The sequence below is a fragment of the Equus caballus genome, chromosome 13 (assembly GCF_041296265.1).
Source record: "Equus caballus isolate H_3958 breed thoroughbred chromosome 13, TB-T2T, whole genome shotgun sequence".
Classification (NCBI taxonomy): domain Eukaryota; kingdom Metazoa; phylum Chordata; class Mammalia; order Perissodactyla; family Equidae; genus Equus; species Equus caballus.
The window spans coordinates 38,890,758-38,908,353 of record NC_091696.1 but is presented as its reverse complement, the minus strand read 5'-3'; the positions used below and the strand labels follow the sequence as shown (position 1 = coordinate 38,908,353).

The window sequence follows — 17,596 nt, the reverse complement described above, 5'->3', positions numbered from 1 at the left end:
GACTGTGTGACATCATAGGTGTCATTTCCAAACACACGCTTTAAGGGTCAGAGCGTGGTTCCCCATATTCTTTTCATTTGTATGATACCCAGCACTCTTTCAGAGAGAGGCCGCTCTGTCAGCTGAGGCCCAGAGTCAAGACAGCATGGAGCAGGGAGCCACAGCTGACTGAAGTGCTCATGTAACACGAGTGAGAAGTAGACCATTGATGATAGAAGCTTCTTGGATTCGGGGCTTGTTTGTTACAGCAAAATCTAGCCTAAACTGACTTGAAAAAAGACCCCAGAAACCAAGGTAACCTGAGCATATTTCTATTTCTTGCAAACCCAAGGAGTCTCGACCAACACAATGCCATAGCCACACTCAGGTCACCGACCTCACAGCACGTGCTTTGACCTTGCGGGGGTGGGGTCACCGTGGGCACCTGACGCAGGTTCAGTGGCTCTCCGGGGCTGCTTGTTTCCCCTCCCAGTCTTCAGGCCTCAGTCTGTCTCCCATACATGTACTCAATGTAAAAACTGGCACAAAATACTGTCTGGATGGAACCTCGATTTCCACCTTTTCTCTCTTTGAGGTTTGGGTCTTTTATGATGATGTCCTCTTCCTCTACCCTCCATCCCCCAATTTTATGATAGAAATTTTCCAACATCTAGAAGAATTGAAAGAATTTCAGCGTGAACACCCACACGTTTACCACCCAGATTCTCCAGTTACCGTTTTGCGTTACTTGCTTCATTGCATATCTGCCCGCCAGTCCATCAGTTCTTCCCTTTATCTGTATCTTGTTTTTTTGGATGCCTTTCAAAGTTGCAGACTCATGAGGACATGGTGATGTCTTATCCCTCGACACTTGGTCTTTTTCCTTTCAATTCTGGATTTCTTTTAAAAAATATTTTGCTTTTTAACCTTGTTTGAGGTTGCCTTAACCATTTCCTCTGCTTGCCCAAAATCGCACTTTTTCACCCTTTAACAATCATGACCTCAGTGTATTTGTCCACATTACAAAAACCCTGGGTGCCCACACTTTCTTAATCTCGCGCTGTAACTGTTCTCTCTATTGCTTCCTCTCTTATCTCTTCACTCACCACAACTTTCCATTTGCTTTCCCTTCTCCCTTTTGGCTCCCCAGCAGATAATTTTTAAACTAAACAACAGCTGAACAATGTCCGCACTGTTCTGTGGGTCTGAGTGTGCACGGCATGGCCACGCTTGCCCAGGAGAGAAGGAAAACACCATTTCTTCCATTTGATTTCTTTGCGTCAAAACTGATTAAATCTGTCTGCGTGACCTTCATACATCAAACCATTTGGCTATTTTAAAAGTCAATTTAATAGAGTAAGTCAAGCTGCATTCCCTCAGAGAAGGAATCTTTATCACCAAACGATACTGTGAATGCCAAAGGAACAATGCATCTTTTGTAGGGCGAGAGAGAGACACTGCCGGCCTACAATTGTTGGACTGTTGAAATTATTATATGGCAATTCATGCTAGATACATATTTGCATTGTTGTACAAGTATTTGCTTATTTTGGTTAAAGATGGCCTTTTGAAGGGAACTCTGCTCTTGCAATGCAGAGTTAAAAGACCCCATTACATGGTCTACTACATTTCATCGCCCTGGCCAGCAGTGTTTCAATTTTTTAATATAAGGCTATCAGCAATGAGGTAAAAGGCTGCAAACCATCTCCAGCAACTCAGGCACTGCCATATTTTATTTACTAACAGCTATAATAAAGCTTTCAGTGAAAAATCTTAAGTAGCACTTTCCTTTTTGGTGAGAATCAATTTCATAACAATCTTTTCAACCTTATTTCAGGTTATAAAGCTGAGTTGGCTATTTCAAAATGAAGGGTAAAAAAGAAGGAAAAAATTTCATAATAAAATATTACGGGAAGAGGGGGCTGGCCCCATGGCCGAGTGGTTAAGTTCACATGCTCCCCTTCAACGGCCTGGGGTTCACTGGTTCGGATCCTGGACACGGACCTACACACCACTCATCAAGCCATGCTGTGGCGGCATCCCACAGAGAAGAACTAGAAGGACTTACAACTAGGATATACAACCATGCACTGGGGCTTTGTCGGGGGAAGAAAAAAGAGGAAGATTGGCAACAGATGTTAGCTCAGTGCCAATCTTATATATATATATATATAAAATGGGAAGACAGTGAAGAGAAATTGTCCAGAATTGTATTAGCAATTCCTCCTTTTAAATGTCAGAATTCTTGTACATAAATTCTTTCTTGCTTTGATGCTTGCGAGTTGAATGGTGGACTCATTCTTTCATTTACTCACCACCCACTGATCACCTACTCTGTGCACGGCTCTCAGTTAAGCCCTGAGAATATAAGGAAAAAGGAGACATATGCCGTGTCCTCAGAGAGTTTATAGCTAAGGAGGGGAGATAGACACAGGGGCTGGCAGTTATGTTACAGTTCCATTGGAGGTACTATGACAGAGGGGCACACGCTACTGCTATTCTGAGGATTTCAGAGGACTGGGGACAAGCAATAAATACAATTACTCAGAATCAAAGCCTAGATTTAAATCAAATCCTTCTGAGATAATTCCAAAAGCAAGTAATAAGCCCCCTACTATGTGCAGTCTTTTATTAGTCCCTGCTATCAGCAAATAGGCTTATCCAAAGATAGCTGGAGAAATGTCTTCAGAATTCTTTGCATGGCCTGTGTTACTGTTTGTTGATGTGCTTATAAACCTCATAAAGGACACCCGATTTTCATCCAGCACAAGCAATCAATTAACTTCTCTTCCTTTGTCCTACTCAAACATGTAGGCAAAGAATATAATTCAATTCTGTCTTCTCTCTTTAGAGGAAGAAAACCAAATTCGTTGCCTGTGATTTTCTGACCGAGTGGTTATACAAGTAAGTTTTTTATGTCTTTGAATATTCAGTGACCCTAAGGATTCAGTAGTGTTAATTTGCAAGCCGATAACAACACTTGACTTGAATTCTTACTTACTGTTTTCTTGTCAATCAAACCTATGGCATCGTGACCAGTCATAATCCGAAGAGGACAGAGGAGCCATTCACAGAATTCTTTTCCATTCCATTTGTGGAGCAGTGGCTGCAGCTTCAGTAAGTAACAACATAAGTTTTCAAATTCCTAATTTTAACATTGTGTTAATGATAGTTTTCTCCAATCTAAGAAAACTAACTCATGTAATCCACCCAGGACCCCAAGTCAGTTATATTTGTGTCTCTTGTCTCTGGTTATTTTCAGTCTAGGCTGAGGGCATCCTATCTATGTGGTGATTATTCAAGAAGCACTTCAGAAGTAAAATAGAAAACTGTAACAAATTCTTATCCTAAATAATTCATCTCTCCATTCTCTCTCCCTTGCCCTCTCTTTCTCTGTTTTTCTCTCTCTCTCTCCCCCTGAAGGTCATTATGTCTCAGGAAATGCGACTAAACTTTTCTAAATATTAATTTTTGGTTATATGCATCAGTTCCGCATTTAAAGTATTAGAACATGACAGATAAAGGTAAAACTCTCTTTGACCATCATTTTAACCTGAGCCTTCTCTCCTCACAGAAGTAATCAGTTTTGTCTATAGTGCATACTTCCAGAGCTCTTAAAATTACTTATTATATACAATTAGATTATATCATGTAAAATTAGTAGTATTATATTATATGAGCTATTTTTCATCAATAATATAGCAATGCTAATGATGATGGCAACTAGCATTTACGAGTGCTTGTATCATTGTTCTCAGCATTTAACACTAATGAACTAACTTGATCCCGATAACAATGCTATTATCAGCTCTGTGTTGCAGATGAGGAAATGTATGCGTTATTCTGCAACTTGCTTTTATTTAACTCAAATACATACTTTTGAGACCCAGCCATGTTGATTGAATCACATCTAATTTATGCCATTGATGGCATTATAGTATATTTTATTTCTAGATTTGCATAATTTATTCTTTCATGAAATAAATTTTTATTAAGTACTGCTATGTGCCAAACATCATTTTAGGTGCTGGAGGTAAAGCAGTGAACAAAGTAGCCAAAAATCACTGCCTTGATGGAGCTTATGTTCTAGTGGGGATGACAGACAATAAACAAACAAGTCAGTACTGTAGGGAAAAATAAAGCCGGGAGGGAGGAATACAGAGTATTGAGGGGGCTTAATTTATATATGGTGGGCAGGAGAGATCTGACTTGGAGGATGACATTTAAGCAGGGGTCCTCTGTTTTAAGACATAGGTGGAAGAAAGATAGCTCAATTTAGAGAAAATGACATATATTTAACCTGTTGCTTCAAAAATCTTTTCACGCTAGCCCTTTGCAAAAATAATGTCAGGAAACTGAGGTACTAGGAAATTCAGTAAGGTTTGTAAAACCCCATATTAAACAGAGTGGAAGACATTAAATTAGATGCTTAACCCTCAAAGGTCACATTTTTTGCTTAAATCTGCCCTTCTTGAAAATACCAAGGTGAATAGACTCTTGGCTGACTTTCTCAATTTTGAGAATTAAAAACACCCTAGATATTACCAGTTTTTAAAAATGTGAGGTTGCATACTGAAAGGAGAATTATATTGGAAAACCTTTTTCTTATTTAGCTTCTAAACCTGTGCCTAATTTGTCCACTATGAAAATGGAAGGCCCATAATTATTGACTATAAATGATTAATAAATGAAAGATTTACCTATATTTTTCTAAGACATTTTTTCAGTATCATTCTCCAAGTTGTTGCTTTGCCTTGAAAATGATACATTTTCCCACTTATAGTAACCAATGAAAAAGAATCTTAAAGATATGAGAACTTCTCTAGATAAGAGTCCTCTCAAATCCTTAGTCATTTATTGTACAAATATCTTAATTTAAAATGGTTGCTAACTTCCTCTGGCAGCTCATATAAATATGCCACAAAGTAGCGATGGCGGTCATTTCAACTGGGCTCCACAAGAACAGAAAAGCAAGAGCTCTGACCTCAACTGGCATTTGTATTCTCTATTTCCATTACCTTTCAAAGAGATGCCCAGAAGCATGATAAAACTTAAAATGACATTAATCTAATTCGGTGCAATAAATATTTATTGAACACCTACCAAATGCAACGCACAGAGCTTTGATGCTGGGGAGAAAATAGAGATGAATAAAATATGGCTCCAGCCCTTGAGGTAAGAGAGGTGTGCTTACAACCAGCTGAAGTTTCTGTAGTGAGCGTTGTGATACAGATGTTAGCAAAGCACTAGAGGGAAATGGGGAAGCACAAGGCCATCCACCGGCCCCCATGGTGGGCCCAGAGCCCACCCAGTCGGGGCAGCACCAACCTGGTCAGTGCCCAGATTTGGTTTTGAGAGGCAAGAACTCAGGTGCTATATCCTTCTCAAGCGTCCGTTTGAACAGGCAGTGTCAGAGAGGCAACCAATCTGAACGTTAGAAACCAACGTTCTTAAGGAGAATGAGGGCAGGAGCCAGGAAACAATATCTAATCCAGGCTTTTCCAACCTTGGTGCTGTTGACATTTAGCACCAGATAATTCTCTGTGTGGGGCTGGCCTGTGCAGTGTAGGATGTTTCGCAGCATCTCTAGCCTCCACCCACCACATGCCAGCTGCGCCCGTACAGTCATCACTATCAAGAATGTCCCCAGACACTCGCAAATGTCAGGGGGTTGGGGGTAGAGAGACAAGGACAGCAAGATCCCCCCTGGTTGTTTTTCTGGTGGTTTTCTACCCTGGCTGCACGCTGAAATCATCCGAGGAGCTTTTGTTGCCTGGCTTCACCTAAGACCTCTTAAATCAGACCTATTAATTCAGGGTGGAGCCCAGGCATTGATTTTTGTTTTTTTAACAGCTTCCTAGGTGATTCTAATGTACAGCCAGAGTTGAAACCTCACCCACAGGGCAGACGAAGTGCTGCCTTGAGGAGGTAATAAATAATATGATTGAACCATTACTCTGCTAAGTGCTTTTACACATATTATCTCATTTAATCTTTGCAACAACACTAGGATCTGGGTGCTAAAGCTGGGAAGCTGAAAATGAAGTGAGGTAGGTCTAAGGAAAATATGGTGATTGCTGCGGGCAGGAGCACGCTGCCTGGGCATTTTGAGTAGGGCTTAAAGGTACAGGTTGGAGGAAGATGAATTTTGAGGGAGGGACTCTGTCAAGGTTTTCTGAAGGAAGAAAGATATAGACTAGTACTGCAGGCAGTATTGGGTGGGGTTGAGTATGAGCGGCAGGGACAACGCTCATACTCTTAACAAACCAGTGTTCAGGTCTCTACCACTTACTAGTTGCATGACCCTGGGTCAGGGTTTTAGTTCTCTATTACTGTGTAACACAGTACCCTAAAACTTAGTGGCTTAAAATAATAAATCTTTAATATCTCACAGTTCCCGTGGCTTAGGAATTCAGGTGCAGGGTAGCTGGGTAGTTCTGGTTCAGAGTCTCATAGGCTGTAGTCAAGATGTTGCAGGGCCTGCAGTCATCTGAAGGCTTGGCTCAGCTCAGAGGAGCCGCTTTCGAGATGGCACCTACACATGGTGGTGGCTATTGGCTGAAGGCCTCAGGTTTTCTTCACACGGGCCTTCCCATGGGCTGCTTGAGTGTCCTCATTATGTGGTGACTATCCTCCTTCAGAATGAGAGACTTGAGTAGCAGAGGAAGCCGCAGTGCCTTTTATGACCCAGTCTTAGAAGCCAAACACCTCCACTTCCACCACATTCTATAAGTCAGAAGAGAGTCACTAAGTACAGCTCAAGTACCATGTTCAAAGGGAAAGTAATTAAGCTCCTCCTTTTGAAGGAAAGAGTATCAAAGCATGTGTGGACGTATTTTAAAAGCAGTACAGCAGGTCACTCTCTAAGCCTCCGTTTCCTCATTTGTAAAATGTGGTGATTATGAAGATGCGGTGAAATAATGCACTTACAAATGGGATCATGAAGAGACACACGTGGCTTACTAGTGGTTACTGTTGCCATTGAAGGACATTGTGGACTTAGGAAGAGAGAAACGGCAGAAGAGGGTATTCAAGGCCAAAGGCACAGAGATGGGAGAAGGCAGGACTTGGTCCAGGCACGGGAGACCAGCATAGCTGTCTCATGGAGCATGCCAGGATCTGGGGATGGGATGGGAGATAAGGCTGGGAGGGAGATAGGGGTTGGATTTTGGTGTTCAGTAAAAGCATGAAGTTTGGGCATTATTCCACAAGCAAGAGAGAGCATTAAAAGGTTTTAGAGCAGAAGTGTAATGGGATCAGACTGTTTTGGCAAGCTAACTCCCAAGACAGCAGGGGATGTGTGAGCTTGAGGAGAGACTGGAGTCGGGCTGCTGTTTCCCAGGCCGTGGTTACAGCCCTGAGGTCTTGAGCCAGGACAACAGGAATAGAAAAGGAGGGACGTAGAATGGGTAGAGTGGACAGATGACACGGGATGAGTGTAGGACTGGAGAAGGGGTGTGCCTGAAAAGGTGAGATTTCCTGGGTAAATGGGAGGCTCCAAATAGGAGCAAAGAGACCTAGCCAGAAAAGCAGGATCAAGGGTAAAGATGATGCTTCCTGTCCGGGGCACATTGAGATTGAGGTGCCTCTAGGAAATCCTTATTGGAAGCATTGGCCTGAAGCTCACAAGTGGGGTCTGGAGAGAGACACTGATTTCAGAATCAGGAGCCGCATGTCCAATGCACAGATTGGGCCGAGATGGGTGTGAATGAACTTTTAGCATCCCATAGTCCGTTCTGGAGGGTCAGTGAAGGAGGCACTTACTCTAAGATGTGTGATTGGCGGTGATGACCGTGGCTTATCTTGCAGTTGTGTTTTGATTTGAAATGGGCAGTGGGGAGGTAGTAGGGGTCTAGTAGTTTTCTAATTCTGCTGTAACAAATTACCACAAACTTTGGTGGCTTTAAACAATACACAGTTAGTGTCTTACAGTTCTGGAGGTCCGATGCCGGACACAGATCTCACAGAGCTCAAATCAAGGCATTGGCAGGGCTGCCTTCTTTCCTGCAGCCTCTAGGGGAGAACCCGTTTCCTGGCCTTTTCCAGCTTCTAGAGGCTGCCTGTATTCCTTGGCTGGTGGCCCCTTCCTCCACCTTCAAAGTCAGCCACGTTGCATATCTCTGACCCTGCTTCCTTAGCCACATTTCTCGGATTCTCTTTTCCGTCCCTCTTCCACTCTTGAGGACTCATATGTTTACGTTGGCTCACCCAGATAATTCAGAATAATCTCCCCGTCTCAGTCTTTAATTTAATCACATCTGCAAAGTCCCTTTTGCCACTGTAAAATAACATATTCACGTGTTCATTGTAAGATAACATAATCCCGTGTTCACTGTAAGATAACATAATCCCGTGTTCATTGTAAGATAACATAATCCTGTGTTCATTGTAAGATAACATATTCACGTGTTCATTGTAAAATAACATAATCCCGTGTTCATTGTAAAATAACATATTCACGTGCTCATTTTAAGATAACATAATCCCGTGTTCATTGTAAAATAACATAATCCCGTGTTCATTGTAAGATAACATATTCACGTGGTCATTGTAAGATAACATATTCACGTAGTCATTGTAAGATAACATAATCCCGTGGGAATTAACGATGGGGACATCTTTGGGCTCCATGATTCTGCCTATCATAAAGTAATGGAGAATATGGAGAAACTGAGAATCCCTCACTCCAAGGGATACCTACGTCATATTGGGGATCAATAACAGTTTAAAATTGTTCTGGGTTTTGTAAAAATGACACATGCTCAGTGAAAAAAGTGAAAGCAGACAGAAAAGGAAAAAGAAAAAGCTACAAATTGCCTAAGAGCCCTCCTCTCAGATATAACCATTGCTGACATTTTAGGGAACTTCTTTTAAGAGTCCTTCTCTATGCACGTATACACATATACAGATAAAAGAAGATGTGTATTTATTCCTCTGAGATCAGAGCTCAAAGTGAAAGGAAATTTGAGGTGGAAGGGGGAGGAGTTGAGAGAGTTCACGTAGGTGTGAAGGCATCTGCTGAGAGGGCGCCCAGGCGGGTTTTGGAGGCTTGTTGGGGAGGGGAGGGGGCTGCAGCAGCTGCTGTGGTGAAACCGATGGGGAATCAACCAGGGATAAATAGGCATGGCCCAGCTGATGGCCTGAATTCACGGTGCATATGAACAGCCTGCTTATGTGATTATCTCCAGCAACCCTCTACAACCCTGGAAAGAGGGCAGAGAAAACAAATGATTGCCGAAATCGGGGTTGAAGACTGGCCAAGCTAATATAGTGAAAGGTCGAGACTGGGCAGGGGGATCTGAAGGGGAAGTCTGAAGGGGAAGCACTGTTAACTTTTCTAGAATGATTATCTTACACTTTTCTCATAAATTACCAAATTTTCTGAATTATGTTAATGATTGAACAACCAATTTTCAGGAAGAGAAAGAAACACTACATTATGTCTTCACATTGGAAGTAAGAAACATACCGAACTCGGAAACACTAAAATGGGAGTGGCAGAGTCCATCTTAGAAGCAAGAAAATTTTAAAGTTTTAAAAACTAATGTGTGGATTTTATCTGGATCCTGATTCAAGGAAACAAACTAAAAAGAAAAATTAGGAGACAATTGGAAATTTGAGCTCTTAGTAGATAGTTGATGATGTAAAGAATTATTGTTATTTTATTTAAGGTATGATAATTTCATAGTCATGATAAAAACGTTATTACTTTTTAGAGAAACATGTTGAAATATTTGTGAATGAAATATAAAATGACGTCTATGGACAGGGTTGAGGGGAAGTTACACTGAGTGACTGACATGGAGAACAGTATAACTGAACCTGGCTGATGGTGACATGGGTTCATTTTTTTTTTCTGTGTACTTTTTTGTATCTTTGAAAATTTCCATAATAAAAAATTAAAAGGAAAAGAAACAATGAGATTTTCCAAAGCTCCTTGTGAGTGCCTCGTTGAATGGTGGATGTGCCGTGGGCGACGAGGCATCTATTGACTGGCAGTGAACTGGGAGGGCTGAGGGCTGTTCCTCTCCATTGGAGGGGGCTAGAGTGACAGACAGTAGGGGAGACTGAGTTTTCATGTGATCACGCTGGGAAGCTCAAATGGCATGGAAGGAAAATGGCCCCAGGGGCAAGGAGAGAGTGGCAGGTGCAGGCCCAAGTGAGAAGGCTCATGGTGCTTGGGGAGGCTGTGGTCACCCCTCCCAAACCTGGCTCTGAATGTGCACACAACTCACCAACCAGTTCCCGTCCATCAGCCTCGTCTCCCTCCACACCTGCCTCCAACGCCCAACCCAGTTCTCCCCAGCAACAATGAGAAGGAGGATTAACGTGATCAAAGTCCTGGGCTTGCCCTAAGGACATGGCTCCAGTAATCTCTGAGTTCCTGGGGAATAAGGAAATGGCTTTCTAGGTTGGATCAGCAACCTTCTTCTGTAGCGGATAGTGAATCTTTTAGGCTTTGCAGCCACATATGGTTTCTGTTGCAACTGCTCAACTTGACCACTGTAGCATGTAAGCAGCCGTAGACAATATGTGAGCCACTGGGCATGGCTGTGTTCCAATACAAGTTTATTTACAAAAGTAGGTGGTGGGCCAGATTTGGCCGATGAGCTGTGGTTTGCTGATCCCTGTTCTAGGTGGACAGTAACCTTCCCAAACCGTAGTCTCATGTAAGGGCAAATAACAATATAGATAGAAGTGAGTAGGTGGGAAAGATGGAAGAATAGAAAGTTATGATCAGAACAAGAATTTGGGAAGTCGAGATCTGACAGTCTTCAGTGATGACCCATTCTAAGATGAGACGGTTTTATTGAGTGACTGACATGAGGGAAGACAGGGCTTGTGGAATCAGGTGGACTGGAGGCCATGGTGTTGGAGGTGTCATCAGTATGAATGATGAAGTATCCTGAGAAGGCTGGTGGGGGATGGGTTGAAGATGACAGCAAGTCAAATCCTGGCGCTGTCAAGGGCAGTGTAAGAGTGTAAATCAAAGTGTAAGACTGGAAATCAAAGAAGCGGCAGCAGTGTAGTGCGGGATTTAGGAACTTGGCCTCTAGAATCACGACTCTGCATTCCAAACCAAGCTCCACCACATCCAGCTGAGACTCTGGGCAAAGGTGGCTTCATCTCTCTGAGCCTCAGTTTTTCCATCTGTAGAATGGTCTTTCACGTAAACAAAGCTAGTTCCTTACCTAAGAGGAATTCTGGTGCCAGCTATTAAGGGAATACGTTTTTTTCCACTACTGATGCGTATACCAAGCAGATGTGTCCCAGCTATTTAAAGGGAGTTATTTAATTTATTTGTTCATTTGTTTAGCTGATCTTTATCAAATGCTTAAATGTGCTCTGAAATTATAGAAGCAGACATATTCATAAGCTGGCTGGCTCCCACTTATTGGGCACTTACTGTATGCCATGGAACTGTGACATCGATCAATGTGGTCCCTGTCTTTACGGACAGATTTCGTATATAGCCGGATTGCAGTATATGTACTTCATTTATGCTAATTCAATGATATACTCTTCGGGGAGAGAGAAAGAGAGAAATAAGATTTTAAAAAATTCAAGCAATCTCCCTTGTCGTTCCAGTCTGGAGGTGAAGCATAGAATAGGACACGTGACTCAGCTCTTTCCTTAGTCAGTTTCATGTGTCCCTCAGAACGTGAGCAGCTCACGAGGCAACAACTTCCTTCTGTCTCTCTGTCCGTCTGTCTGTCTACCTGCCTACCTATCTATCAAGCATTTATATAGTATTTGTTCAGGTACTATTCTGAACAATTTATAAATATTACCTAATTTAACTCACACAACAACCCAACAAAGTAGGAAATATTCTTTCCCCGTTGTATCAGTCAGGCAGGCCAGGCTAGGCTAAGTTGCGGTTATAAACAATACCGAAGTACCAGTGGCTTAACCCAATAACAGCTTATTTTTGCTCATATAACCACTGATGCAGTTTGGACAGCCCTCTTATAAATTACAGCTATTTGGAACATGTGATCTTTGAGGTCACTGAAGCAAAAGAAGAAAGGAATGGAGGAGGCCCCCCAGTTCTTAACCTTCTCAGCCTAGAAGGTTCTTAACCTTCTTACCTCTCCTCACAGAGCAGGGCCCCAAACCAGCTGCAAGGCAGGCTGAGCTATGCAAGGGAGCACTGGATATTCCATGAGCACTAGCTATCCCAGCGACAGCCATATCTCAGAGAAACAACCGAGGTACCGGGATGCTAACTTATTTGCCCAAGGTCACAAGCCAGTAAATAGCAGACCAGGGTCTGAAGCCAGGCGGTCTGGCTCCAGAGTCTGGACTGCTGAAGGCGTGGTCCATTACTCAGCTCTGCCGCCCCCGAGATCACCTGGTATTTGCAGTGATCAGCACGAAGACTGGGAGAGAGCTGGCTACGCAGGATTGAATGAAAGATGCTGTGTCTGTATATGGAATTTAAAGTGTGGTAAGGGGAAATCCTGACTAAATGTGATTTTCACCTACGTCCTCATATTACAGTATGGCTCCTGTGTAAGATGCAACTCTTTTGTATGTTACACTTGTATTAGGATTATTTGAGGCTATAAATGCTATCTACCAGCCTGGGGAGCCATCTAAAATGGGAGTTTGGGTCCTATTTTAATGTTCTTGGTAAGATCAATTCTGCCAAGCCCAGCTGTCTTTGATGCACGATGTCATTATGTTGTCAGATCACAGCTGGTAGGTTGTGACCATTTGTCATGGCTGGCTGCCGATTGCTTATCACATAAATGATGGGCCTTCTCCCACAGGTTCCCCGTAATTTAGCATACGCTTCATTCTGTCCATCCCTTCTCAGCTACCCGTTTCTTTTCCATGACTTTTTTTTTAAATAACTGCATTTTATGTAGCCATTTTATATAGACATTGACAACCCTTAAAAAATTCTCTTTGGTTTATAAAAATAACCAAGATTTATCATATATAAAATATACATATTAGTTAAATAAACTATGCAGTGAAAAGAAAATGTTTAAAATCGGGGATCATCATAGAATTAAATAACTCTAGACCTAAAAGTCTTTAAAAAGGATGTTTCACTCCAAATGCCAGGAACACGCCTTTTATTTTCTCCTTTATATTATTTTGTAGCTTTCATATTGTCTGCAGAGTTACTTTAAGAATAAAAACAGGGGGCTGGCCCCGTGGCCAAGTGGTTGAGTTTGCATGCTCTGCTTCGGCAGCCCAGGGTTTTGCCAGTTTGGATCCTGGGTGTGGACATGGCACCGCTCATCAGGCCACGCTGAGGTGGTGTCCCACATAGCACAACCAGAAGGACCTACAACTAGAATATACAGCTATGTACTAGGGGGCTTTGTGGAGAAGAAGAAGAAAAAAAGAAAAAATAAAAAGATTGGCAACAGCTGTTAGCTCAGGTGCCAATCTTTTTTAAAAACAAAGAATTAAAAACAATTTCAAAACTAAAGGGTATTTATTCTATTTCTTTCTATCCCATTTTCTTGCTTGCTATGGTAGGCGTTTATATTTTTTCCAGCCCTGCATTGGTTTCCCCCTCCTTTGGGTTCTAGACGTCCCTGTGTTGCTGAAAGGATCACCCCTCTCCCGTTCTCGTTCAGGAAGACAGTGAGCTGATTCCACCCCTGGCTCCGGGCTGGGCGTGGGACCCAGGCCTGGCCACTCAGAGCACTGAATCCCCCTGACCACCAGGGTTACTCCCAGTTTGGTTCAATCAGAGATAAGTCTAAGATTTTTCAGGAAGGAACCAAGAAAGATTTTTTCCCTTTTCCTCTAGACCTGGAGCTTTGAGATTATCAGCCCTGAGCTGCTGAGGGCAGCCACGTAAGGAGACAGTGCCTGAGATACCAGCAGACCTGAGAGGTGGCCCGAGCCTGAGCCCCTGTGGCATTGACTTCAGCCTCTCTAGCTGGCCATACCATAGGCCAATTCTACGCCTATTAGTTAAGTGAGCCAATAAGTATCTTTTTTTTCTTAAGCTAGTTTGAGTTAGGTTTCTGATACTTGCAAATGAGAGAGTCCTGGCTGATATGTGCTCCCACATGGTATTGCCCCAACTACCCTCCAGTATTCTGAATTAGTCAGCTTTCTCCAGGTTCTGCTGCTGTAACAAACAACCCTCAAATCTCAGTGCCTTATAACCACAAGGGTTTATTCCCCACCCTGTTCTAGGTTGGCTGCGTGTCACCTTTGGCTCTGTTCCACGTCTCTTTTCATTCTGGGACCCAGGATGAAGGAGTGGCCCCTGCCTCAGTCTCACGGCAGAGGGAGAAGAGCAGGGGCCAGCCCATGTAATGGCAGACATTACTTCTGCTCACAGTTCATTGGCCAATACAAGTCCCCTGGCCAAGCTTGGGATCAATGCTCCAGGGAAGCTGACAGAACCCACAGGGAGAAACTGCAGGGCGTACGGCAAAGAGTAAGGATGCACAAGTCTCTGACAGAGAAAGGAGCAATAAACCGGGAACAATAGTACTGTCTCCCACACGCTCTCATCAGAGCTTGAAGAGGGTGATTTCTTCCCCACCTTTCAACAGCGGGGAATTACATCATATCTCCTGTTGCCTTTCCTCCTGTTTATGAATCCAGCAGCATCCTCTTTTGTGGGACATAGTCCTGACTCAGCTAGCCAATCAGAAGCCATGAAATTATTTGCTATCATATTAAGAACAGGAAACATTTTGCTTTTTATTTTGACCGAAACGAATTGGTCAGATTCACTTGCAAAAATAAATCCCTAAATGAGCACAAGGAACAAAGTTGCATTGCTGCCTATCTGGTCCCATGTCCCAGAGGGAAGGCTGATGAAAGACATCATTAAAGCTGAGACCTTCAATGAAACAAAGGTTGTGTTCTAGAAGAGAAAAGAAAAGGTTGCTTTGGGTGAAATGTCTTTTCAGCTGAGTTCTACCCTTGGACAAAAAAAAAAGAAGAAGAAAACATCCACGATACTTTCATGTTGGTGGAAGGTATTTAATGACCAAAAACTGAAGTGAAAACAAAAGTGTCACCGTGCTATTTGAGGACAAGCACCAGCCATAGGATGGTCTGTTTGCACCGAGGTTAACAGTGGGACCGAAAACGCTCCTACCTTCAAAACGGCACAGGAAACGGCATGCATTTGCACTAAAGATCATAATTAAATGGTGGCGTGGCAGAACATTTGCTGTCATGGCCTGTTGAAAGGAAAAAATCCTTTTAATTTATTTTGTCTTTTAGAAGGGTAGATTTCTGTCTCAGTAATTTCAGAGGCCAGAGGGTCTCCTGAGGATAATAAATCGTCTTTGCTCTTTACATCAGCATTCGTCTTCAAACAGGAAGGATGGAGAGCTGTTTCCTGAATTCGGGAAATCCTCTAAGTGCCTCCCCCTCGCTGGAGGCTTGGCAGGGGGGTGGCCCTTTTTCTGGGGCACACAGTCCTGCTTCCTTTCCTTCTTCCTGTTGTTTCTAGGTGACTCTTTGGGAACGAGCTCGGGGAGCCTGTGTGAGGCAGCGTGGCAGACACATCTGGCTTCCAATCTCAGCTCTGCCATCATTAGTTGGTGTGTTAGTTGCCTCTGGCTGCTTAAGAAATTAGCACAAAATTGGTGGCTTAAAACAACACACATTTATTCTCTTATAGTTCTGGAAGCTGGAAGTCCCAAATCAGTTCCTTCTGCAGGCCCTAGGGGAAAGTTCATTTTCTTGCCTTTTCTAGTTTCTGGAGGCTACCTGCCTTCTGGAGGGCTCGTGACACCTTCTTTGTGTCACTCTGACCTCTGGCTTCCATCGCCACATCCACTTCTGTAGCAGGATCTCCCTCTGCCTCCCTCTCATAAGGATTCTTGTGATTGCATCATTGAGCCCACCTGCGTAATCAAGGATACTCTCAGGGTCCCTAACTCAATCACATCTGCAAAGTCCCTTTGCCCTCTGAGGGAATGTATGTATTCACAGAGTCTGAGCATTGGTTATGGACCTCTTGGGGGGCCATTGTGCAGTTTGCCACAGTCGGGTGACCTGGAACTAATCCCTTCACATCTCTGAGCCTCGTCCTCTCTTCTGTACCGGGGGATGCTAAGAATACCTACACTGTAGGGTTGCTGTGAGGGTTAAAGATGATATCAGAGTTCTTTGTTGCAAGCAACAGAAAGTTAAGAGCTACTTAAGAAAAAGGGTAGATTTTGGAAGAAAAAAAGATAACTCACAAACCTGAAACTAAAGGTAAGGGCCTGGCCTTAGAAAGCAGGTACAGGGACCCTGGGAGCAGAGACCCATGTTTTCAAGACACCACTGCCATCAAGAATCCTCTAGTCTCTGCCAGTCTACTCAAGATTCCCCTTCCAGGGAAAGAGCATCTGCTTGGCTAAGCTTGGGTCCCAGGTGTACTCTTTGGCCAGGGGAGGGCAAGACACTGACCCACATTCCCCCAACTGAGGGAGGAGGAACTGTCAAAGCAAAGTCTGAGGGCTGATCCCGCAGGAACAGGGAGGGTGTGATGGGCAGATAAAAATTAAAGATATCCACTGCAGAGGGCTCATAGTAGGTATTCAAAGAATGAAGGGTTTTATGTTATCCTTAATCTTAAGAGAACAGTAGCAAGATGAAACATGAGCAGCACAATGACCAAGCAAGTGAGAGAGAATGTCTGCATTTAACCTCAGCTCTGCCACTGATAAATTCCAACCTTAGAGAAAGGTCTGTTTCCTTACCTGTGATAATATTCGTTCACTGGGAAATGTTTGTTGCATACTTACCTGGCAGGATCGCGAAGGTGGCTTTCCAGGGGGAGGCTCACCCGTTGCACTCTGGATGTGCTGACCCCTGCGATTCCCCTGAACGGGGGAAACTCGACTGCATAATTTGTGGTAGTGGGGACCAAAGAACTGTTGAATGCCCACTCTGTTCCAGGCACTTTTCTAGGTACCATAGATAGAATGGAGGACAAGAGAGAAAGTTTTGGCCCCCATGGAGTTTACCTTGTAGTGAGAAGACAGACAATAAGCAAACTAACAAATAAACATCCTGTATAACGTAAAGAAGACCCAGGCGCTTTGAAGAGAAATAAGGCAGAGGAAGTGGATCGAGTCCCAGGGCTGGGGGAGAGGTGGCAGTGTTTCAGGTAGAGAAGCCAGGAAAGGCTCACTTCTGTAAGGAGGTGACATTTGCGCAGAGGCCTGGATGACAAGCAGAGGGAGCCAGCCTTACAAAGCTTGGAAGGAAGAGTGTCCCAGGCAGAGGGAACAGCCACCCTGAAGGCCCTGAGACAGAAACAAAGTTGGCCAGTGAGGCAAGAGGAGATGCGGGAGGTGGGAGGGTGGCAGGAATGAAGCCAGAGAGCCTGGCTAGGCCGTGTCCAGCTTGCTGGGGGGCCCTTGGACGCCACGGTAAAGAGTTTGGACTTTTCTTTTTCCTTCCTGGTGTGATAGGAAACTGTTGGAAGGTTTTGAGCAGAAGATGGAGGTAATCAATTTATCTTTTACAAAGACCACTCTGACAGCTGGATGGGCAGTTGACTGAAGTCAGCTCTAATAGTGCAGCAAGGGGGCAGGAGATGATGGCAGCTTGGAGTGGAGGAGGCAAGAAGAGGTTGGATTTGGGATATATTTTGATGCTGGAACCAGGAAGCCTTGTTGAT

At 43.6% G+C, this 17,596-nt stretch overlaps 1 protein-coding gene and 1 pseudogene across 26 annotated transcripts in view; both read left to right on the top strand.

The window, feature by feature from the left end:
* The window catches only part of IQCK (IQ motif containing K), a 118,156-nt gene that overhangs the window by 32,244 nt on the left and 68,316 nt on the right, over positions 1 to 17,596 (top strand). For 24 of the 26 annotated variants that reach the window (XR_011424314.1, XR_002799296.2, XR_011424315.1 and 21 more), the window contains 2 exons: positions 2,831 to 2,883; positions 3,019 to 3,096. Coding sequence is in view for 21 of the 26 variants with exons in the window: in XM_070230918.1 (XP_070087019.1) it covers positions 2,831 to 2,883; positions 3,019 to 3,096 (131 nt within the window). In the remaining 5 variants the exon portion in view is untranslated. Of the gene's footprint in view, positions 1 to 2,830; positions 2,884 to 3,018; positions 3,097 to 14,151; positions 15,274 to 17,596 lie in introns of those variants that run through there. The other 2 variants (XM_070230915.1, XM_023616236.2) reach the window with 1 other exon arrangement.
* LOC111767661 (U1 spliceosomal RNA) lies at positions 16,708 to 16,859 on the top strand (annotated as a pseudogene).